At 37.1% G+C, this 9,351-nt stretch overlaps 1 protein-coding gene across 1 annotated transcript in view; it reads right to left on the bottom strand.

The window, feature by feature from the left end:
• The window catches only part of LOC106870855 (beta-galactosidase), a 97,532-nt gene that overhangs the window by 33,165 nt on the left and 55,016 nt on the right, over nucleotides 1–9,351 (bottom strand). The window contains exons 6-7 of the mRNA XM_052969888.1: nucleotides 7,671–7,854; nucleotides 2,435–2,490 (exon numbers count right to left, since the gene is read on the bottom strand). Of these exons, the coding sequence (XP_052825848.1) occupies nucleotides 2,435–2,490; nucleotides 7,671–7,854 (240 nt within the window). The remainder of the gene's footprint in view (nucleotides 1–2,434; nucleotides 2,491–7,670; nucleotides 7,855–9,351) is intronic.

The following is a 9,351-nucleotide window of genomic DNA, read 5'->3' as shown; positions in this document are numbered from 1 at the left end:
TATATATTTTATTATTATTATTATTATTATTAATAATCAGATTAAGTCACATAACGGATGATAGTTTCATGCATTAGCACTTACCAAAGTACCAGTACATAAAACTCTCACCTCTTGAGTCATTTTAAGTCACTCAGTGGTTATTAATAATACTTATATATATATATATATATATATATGTATATATAAATTTGGCCTTCACAGAGAATTCCTCTAATGGACTCCACTAACAGACCACAATATGGAGTGTCCATGCAGCAGAAATCCAGACGAAATAATCGATGAAATTATTTCATAAGGAGTATATATAAACTATAAAAAGCCAGGAGGTATGAGAGGTGAATTTATTTATTTGACCACTTGACATCCTTAGGGTTAAGGCCTTCTTTGAGTAGCAATAACATGGAATAAATTATGGTTGCATATTTGCATAAATATGCATGCTATGCATTATACTATATAATTGTATATTCACAAATCAATGAAAATAAAGCTAGCTCAACAGGTCACCAAATTATCATGGTTACACCAACAATCCCTGTGGAATGACCACAATTCTAAAGTTAAATAAATATATTCACTTCTGATGCCTCCTGACTTTTTATGGTACACACACACACACACACACACATATATATATATATATATATATATATATATATATATATACATATACATATATACATATTTTACATATATCATCATCATCATCATCATCATCGTCGTTTAACATCGCCTCACCACCTCAGCCCAGGTCTTCCTGGGCCTACCTCTTCCACGGGTTCCCGCAACTGTTAGGGTGTGGCACTTTTTCACGCAGCTATCCTCGTCCATTCTCGCCACATGTCTATACCAGCGCAATCGTCTCTCTTGCACACCACAGCTGATGCTTCTTATGATGCTTCTGATGCTTCTTATGAACCAGGTAAAATCCAGGCTACATATGTTTCCTAGCTTACAGATCCTCTGATGTAATAATTTACTCAACAAGGGGTGCTCAGCTAGCCACTCATTAGGCCAAAGATATCTTAATTATATGAAAGTCATATTGTCATTAAGGAATCCCAAGTTAACTCACCAAAGATGTAATTTGAATCCCTTGTATATACAATGGAATGAGAATAGTCTATTCCCATGGATTTAATGAAAGAACTAGCTTGAGATCCCATGACTGCTAACTACAACAGGTGCCTTAAGAAGGTTGGTAGGTAGAGTGGTTGAAACATTATAACTATAACAATCAAGATGAAAATACTAATCTAAATGAATCAATGTGCAAGAATTCAGACAAAATAGCACGCCTGGCAAAATGTTTAGCAACATTCTGTCTGTCTTCACATTCTGCCAAGGTTGACTTTGCCTTTTATCCTTTCAGGATTAATAAAATAAGTACCGGTTGAACACTGAGGTCAATGTAATCAAATTACCCCCTCCCCTGAAATTACTGTGCCAAGATTTGAAACCAATATTTCTATTTTTTTAAATCTATTCTAAAATACCAGTATTTCAATAAGAATTATGATATGGATAATTCATGGAGAAAATGAGCCACAAGAAAACTTTATATCGGTTAGGTATCTGTTTTCTGTATAAGTATGAGCAAGACAAGTCTGCCATACACCTTTTCAGATGTTTATATCATGAGTCGTTTTATCAGTGTAGACCATCATCATCGTTTAACGTCCGCCTTCCATGTTAGCATGGGTTGGACGATTTGACTGAGGACTGGCGAACCAGATGGCTACACCAGGCTCATATCTGATTAGGCAGAGTTTCTACAGCTGGATGCTTCCTAATGCCAATCACTCCGGTACTGGCAACGGCCATGCTCAAAATGGTGTATTTTACGTGCCACCTGCACAGGAGCCAGTCCAGCGGCACTGGCAATGACCTAGCTTGAATGTTTTTTCACGTGCCAGTAAGGCGACGCTGGTAATGATCACGCTCAAATGATGCTATTTACGTGCCACTGGCACGGAAGCCAGACAGCTGCTCTGGCAATGATTACGTTCGGACAGTGCTGTTAGCGCTCCACTGGTACAGGTGCCATCATGATTTCGATTTCGATTTCACTTGCCCCAACAGGTCTTCGCAAGCCAAGTTTAGTGTCCAATGAAGGAGAGGTTGGCCAATACTGAAAAATTCAGTCTGACTATTTCTCCTTTACCAAATCTTTTCAGATGTACTTCAACAGCTACCAACCATTCATTACACAATACGTGATATGTATTAGCATAAAATATTCATGTCAGGATACTAATTTCTAACCCAAATTTGATGCCTAGCAACTCTCTCAGTTCATTTGTGTTTAACCTTTCTTAGAAGCTAACATTGCATTCCCAATCAAGTATATTTGTCTTAAAGAATATTATTTTGTAAACAGAATTTAAAAAATATTTTTAAATAAAATCACTTTTAGAAGAGTAATACTCACAAAAGGACCTCTAGGCTCAATTACTCTTTGTGCAGCAAAACTTCTTGTAAAATTTTCTGAAGAGAAAAGAATGACAAGGTTATTTATAAGTAGAAGTTTTTAACTGGAAAATTCTGGAAGATTTATACATAATGCTTTTATCACATTTACATTATTATTACCTCTGCCTTAGCAAAGACAAAGGTATTGTTTTCAGTCGCGTTTGTTTGCTTGTTTGTTTGTCCATGGACAAGATGTCTCAAGAACTGCTGGATGGATTCAGATGAAACTTTCAGAGATATTTGGCCTCGAGACTGGCACAAACTAATTAGATTTTGGGATTGATAGGATACCAGACAAGGATTCTGGATTATTTTTCCAGTTTTTTTACTTAATTTTTGAGAGCAGTCAAGTTTATTTCAGATATTCTCATTTTAAAAATCATCTCCGGCTAATCATTGAGAGGACATTGGTGTTACCTTGGCAGAAGTTTGCACTCTCTGGGTGCTCTTATTATTATTATTATTATTATTATTATTATTATTATTCGGTCTTATTTTTATCATGTGTTTTCACTGCACTACTGAGCACAGCTCTGTGTGCCTTGGGTATGTGCTGTGGTTTGTTGTGGTGCTCTCATTTTCACTGTATTGAAAGTGTTTTATATAGGATGTGTATGGTGCCTAGTAGTGCTATTTTCTGTATCTTATATATACTTGTAAGTCCTGGTATTTTTGTTACTTAATTGTTTGAATGTTTTTCTATCATACCTAATGCGCCTACTATGATAGGAATTATTTCTGTTTTTAGGTTCCACATTTGAGTTACCTCTATTTCCAAATCTTTGTATTTCGAAAGTTTCTCCATTTCTTTTAGAGAAACATTGTCATCTGTTGGTATCGATACATCAATTAGAAAGCATTTTTTCTTGGTGATCTCTGTCAACTATATCCAAGAGTATGGTTGCTTTCTCATTTACTATTATTGAGTGAGAGAGCAGTGCATACTATCAAAGTGATACTGGGGTACAAATATACGAAGCTCAATATGAATAAAACACCCATGTTTCCAGAGGTGAATTATTCAAACCCCAAAGAATTCCTCTCAACACATGGCTATGATGCACCCCCATTACTTCTGCTTATGATCAGAGATGCACATATCGTCAGCCACCAAGGGACATGCACAACTGGTTAAGGTCAAACAACTGACAAGCAAATCTGTGGTATTGAGCAGAATGTTTGCTGTAGCCATCTTGTATACCAAGACAAAACATGTACATGACAACACTTCCAATCAGTTAAGATCAAAAGCCATGACAGCCACTGCCTGGTACTGCATCATATTATTATTAAAAAGAATTCAATAATATCCACATCACAAACATATTGCTTTTACCTCTCTTACAATCCTTTCAAGTGAGTTTGCTTCATAACAACTGTTCAATTATAGTGTTTTTGCTATTTTTCAGATGCTTTCCTGCAACTTAGTCTGTGGTACCAAGGTAAAAAGGTCTGGAAGAAATGTTATAAAGCTCCCAGATTGTGATCTTTCATTATTTTTTTTTTAGTAAGATCATCATCCTTATTTTTATGTCTGTTCTTTTAATAATCACATGGGTTGGATATGTCTGCAGTATGGCATATCAATATTTTTCTCAATCTTGTGTTATATCTTAATATATAAAACAGAGATGTCTGTGTATTCGCTTTTCACGTGAAATCGACTTCACCAAATGCTTCCATACTTGTGATGCATGAATAATTTGGCCTCGGATAAATGTTAGGCTCTTCATTTGATTTTTTATTAAAAATAAATAATATTGCTTTATATTTAAGATTCACTTCTTTAAAAAGGTTCCTCAATGTCAACTTCTAGTATTGACGTAACAACGGCAAAAAGCTTCTCTCTCTAGCTTCACAATATTCTCTCTCTCACAACACACACGTGCGCGCGCGCGCACACACGTGTGTCTTTGTAAATATGTTTGTATACATTTATGTATGTGTGTGTTAGTAAGAGACAGAGTGTGAGTGAGTCAAGGGGTGTGTTGTCATATGCATCCATCATTTTTGGATGTATGTGTGCGTGTGTGTGTGTGAGAGACAAAGTGAGAGAGCGTTGTGTACGTAGTATTTACTCTCTCTCTCTCTCATACACACTCACACACAAAGATGTATGCATATTTATGCATGTACGTATACATGACAACAAACCTCTCTCTCTCTCTGTCACACACACACACACGTCCATTTCATCTGATGTGTAATACTGTGTGTGTGCGTGCGTGCGTGGGGGGTTCCACAATCGCCATTTATTTCAATTACTCTTGTGAGGATATTCACGTAAATCATTTGTTTCATTTAATCCCCATTTTAATTTTCCTAAAAGTTTCCAAGTACCGATAAGCAACAATTTCATTCCTGAGCAACGCCAGGTGCCTCTGCTAGTCATCTGTAAGAGCCAAAATCCTGATATTTAAGCTAACCAGCTCTTCCCATGAAACTTCCACTGTCTGAATGCCATTTTACATTCAATGCATATTGTCCATTCACATCATGTGTCCATACTTGTACATCCAATTCTCAAGTACATATTGACTGATGCTTTTAATTTGTGGCCATTCAATTCATTTGTGCTCCATGTCTCATGCAAGTCAAAATTGCAAACTTAGATCATACTCAGCTTATTTAACTCCAGCCTTTACAAGATCTTCTGCATTCCATACTCATTTTTATACTATCATGTAGCATTGTAGTTCTTACACATTTCACATAGTTACTCCTTTGCATGGGAGGGAAGTGTTTTGTTGCTAAGATGAAGACCATAATGATAATGAGGAAGAGGATGATGATGACAATAATGATGATGATGATGATGATGATGATGATGATATTAGTGGTTTCTAACATAGGTGTACAAGGCCACAAACTAGTTGCAGAATAGTACAAACAGTCATGTCAATTCCTGTTCTTGACTTACATCTATTTTATTAACCTTAGAAGAATGAATAGCAAAGCCAACCTCAGAGAGAGTCAAACTTGAAATGTAATAATAATAATTACCATCATCATCACCACCAATTTTCCTTTGCTAATAAGAGATGTATGAGTTTGCAATACAGCTATTTTCCATATAATGTGATCCTATTTTTTTATAGCATCCATAAGGCCCAGCATTCACAACTACGACCTAATTACTTCCAAATAAGTCTTACATAATCTAACCAGTCCGAAACAGCTCTTGTCCTTAAATTTCAATGCCTGGCTATGTGGTAAGAAGTTTGCTTCCCAACCACATGGTACCAGGTTCAGTCCCATAGTGTGGAACCTTGGGCAAGTGTCTTCTACGTACCATAGCCTCAGACTAACCAAAGCATTGTGAGTGGATTTGGTAGACGTGTCTTTGTGTCTGTGCTTGTCCCACCCTCAACCACTTGACAACTAGTATTGGTGCATTTACATCCCTGTAACTTAGTGGTTCAGCAAAAGAGATCAATAGAATTACCAGGCTTAACAAAAAAGACAAGTACTGGGGTTGATTTATTCGACTAAAAATTCTTGAAGTAAAAGGTAAAAGGTGCTAATTAAATTTTTGCTGATGAAATAACAATTTAATCATTTCTCACAACCTCCAGTAAAAATAAAATATGCATCCTACATCCTATGAAGTGTGAAGAATTCTAGAATGTACCCCACTATCAAAAATGAGTTAAGTTGGCTCCTGTATCTCAAGTGTACATGGAATCAAGCATACTAGGTTCCTACTCAGTAAGGAGTAAAATTACACAGAGCATTCTTTTATTCTTTTACTTGTTCCAGTCATTTGACTGTGGCCATGCTGGAGCACTGCCTTAAAGGGCTTTTTAGTCAAATAAAATTGACCCCAGGACTTCTTCTTTGTAAGCCTAGTACTTATTTTATCAGTCTGTTTTACCAAAATGCTAAGTTACAGGGACATAAACACAGACACAAAGACATACACGCATAAATACCCCTACACACACACACACACACACACACACACACACACACACACACATCAGAGCTAGCAAGCTGGTGAGGCTGCACCAGACTCCAGTCTGATTTGACATGGTTTCCATGGCTGGATACCCTTCCTAATGCCAACCACTTTAGAGAGTACACTGGGAGCTTTTATGTGGCACTGCACAGGCACTTTTTCTTAGCACCACATGGGTCTTAACACTTCTGCCGTGGGTTACAGGTCTTCTTGAGTATGGTCAGATGCCAAGTATCTTGGCCCTGTTTTATCATGCCTGAAAGGTTCAGCTTCCTGAGGTCATTCTTCAGTACTTCATCCCATGTCTTCTGGGGTCTCCCACTTCAACATGTGCCATCCACTTTGAGAAATCAGCACTTCTTTAAGGAGCTGTCATATGTGTGTGTGTGTGTGTGTGTGTGTGTGTGTGAGTGTGCATTTGTGTCTTCATGTCTGTGTTTGTCCCCCACCACTGCTTGGCAACTGTTGCTGGTGTGTTTACATACCCTTAACTTAATGGTTCAGCTAAAGAGACCAATAGAATTAGTACAAGGCTTCACAAAAAAGTTAGTACTTGGGTTGATCAATTCAACTAAAAATTCTTCAAAGCGATATCCCAGTATGGCCACACTAATTGTTAATCCTTTTATTACTATATTTCTGTTAAAATACACTGATTATATTTCAATTAATTTTGTAAATAAAATGAATTTAGTAATATAATTTTGTCATTATTAAGCTGACGTCTAGGACATAAATTAACATTAAATTTTGATGGATGGTTTTAATTTAGATCATGTTCCGTTATTCTTTTAATTGTTTCAGTCTATCTATCTATCTATCTATCTAGCAAGATAGCAGTCAAATGACTGAAACAAGTAAATGAATAACGGAACATGGGCTAAATTAAAACTATCCACCAAAATTTAATGTTAATTTATGTCCCAAATGACAGCTTAATAATGACAAAGAAAGAAAGAAAGAAAGAAAGGAAGGAAGGAAGGGAGGAAGGAAGGAAGGACAGAAGGAAGGAAGATAGATAAATAGATAGATAGATAGATACGACGGGCTTCTTTCAGTTTCCATCTACCAAATCCATTTGCCATGCAGTGGGACTGGTCCTGGAAGCATGTGGTTGGAAAGCAAACCTTTTACCATACAGCCATGCCTGCACCATGTTAAACAAGAAGTTAGTATTGTACAACTGGGGGTGGTTTGGGTGGGATGGTATTAAAGGGGTTAAATGTTCTAAACTTACTTGTTACACCAAAGTCACAAGTAGCATACATCCCTTGCAAAGCACCACATTTCATAAGGCCTACAGAATTTCCATCAGTTGTGAACAGAAAGGCTTTGTTTTCAAATGCTTGATTAACTTTTCCCTCTAAATGCCTTATATATTCATGGTCACATGCAAAGTAGCTGCCGTACTCATTCTCTACCTAAAAAAGAAAGAATTTTGAAAAATCAACAAACAAAACAAAAAATTGCTACGAAATAACTATTAAGTCAGTGTTTCTCTATTGGGGTCAATATGGGACTTAGGAGTTCATATATAACAGGGTGCTGAAAAGTTCCTGCCTTTGGGTAAAAGAAAACACAGGACGATCAGTTAATTATGATTTTATCCAATACATTCCCCCCTTAGATTCCCACACTTATTGCAGCCGTCCTTCAATTTTTCTAAGCCCTGTAAAAGAACTCAAAAGATTGGACCTCCAACCAGGCCTTTCATGATACCTTTAAAGCCAGGAACTTTTCAGCACCCCCTCGTAAGATTTTATTATTAAAATTTACGCACAATAAGTCGCTTATACTTCTACAACACACAAAATATTTTAATAGTTTTTTAACACAATTCCTATCATCATCATCATTTAACGTCCGCTTTCCATGCTAGCATGGGTTGGATGATTTGACTGAGGACTGGTGAGCCAGATGGCTGCACCAGGCTCCAATCTGATTTGGCAGAGTTTCTACGGCTGGATGCCCTTCCTAACGCCAACCATTCTGAGAGTGTAGTGGGTGCTTTTACATACCACCAGCATGATGGCCAGTCAGGCGGTACTGGCAACGCCTGACTAGCCTTCAGTCTTAATAATATGTAATTATAAAAATACAATAGGATTTTTTTTATACACAACAAATGGCTATAGATGTCCAGTGGAGTATTATAGGAATCAAAGGGATCCATCGGCAAAAAATGGTTGAGAAACACTGTGTTAAGTAATATCAGGTGTGGGTAGTCCTGACTCTTTTATCTGATTCAGATTAGTGCTTATGAAGTCTAATAAAAACAAAAATGATATCTCTTGAAATCCTTTTATCTTAAATCTTTTGCTAGTTTCAGTCTCTGCACTGTGGCCATGCTGGAGCATTGCCTTGATGGGTTTTAGTTGAAAAGATTGCCCCAGTATTTATTTTTAAGTCTGGTACATTCTCTATTGGTCTCTTTTGCAGAACCACTGAGTTACAGTGGCATAGACAAACCAACACCAGTTGCCAGGTGGTGTGGGTGGGGGTAAACACACATGCGTGTGTGCATGCACATGCACATGCACACACAATAGGTATCCAGATAGTTTCAGTCAACCAAATTCACTCACCAAGCATCAATCAGCTTGAGGCTATTGTAGAAGACACCTGCCTAAGGTGCTGCACAGTGGGACTGAACCCAGAACCATGTGGTTGAAAAGCAAATTTCTCACCACACAGCCATGCCTGCGCCTAATGGATGTAAAATTTAAATAAAATGTTTATCAATTAATATAGTCACAGATGAACATGTATGATTAAGAACTAACTTAATAACTACATGTAACATGATCGTTAAAAACATTTTGTTAGCATATTAAAGGTGCAAATAGGGCTGTGTGGTAAGAAGTCTGTTTCCCAACCACATGGCTCCAGGTTCTGCCTTTGGAATTGGTAGACGGAAC

This window comes from Octopus bimaculoides, chromosome 1 (assembly GCF_001194135.2).
Source record: "Octopus bimaculoides isolate UCB-OBI-ISO-001 chromosome 1, ASM119413v2, whole genome shotgun sequence".
Classification (NCBI taxonomy): Eukaryota; Metazoa; Mollusca; class Cephalopoda; order Octopoda; family Octopodidae; genus Octopus; species Octopus bimaculoides.
This window is presented reverse-complemented; position numbering and strand designations above follow the sequence as displayed.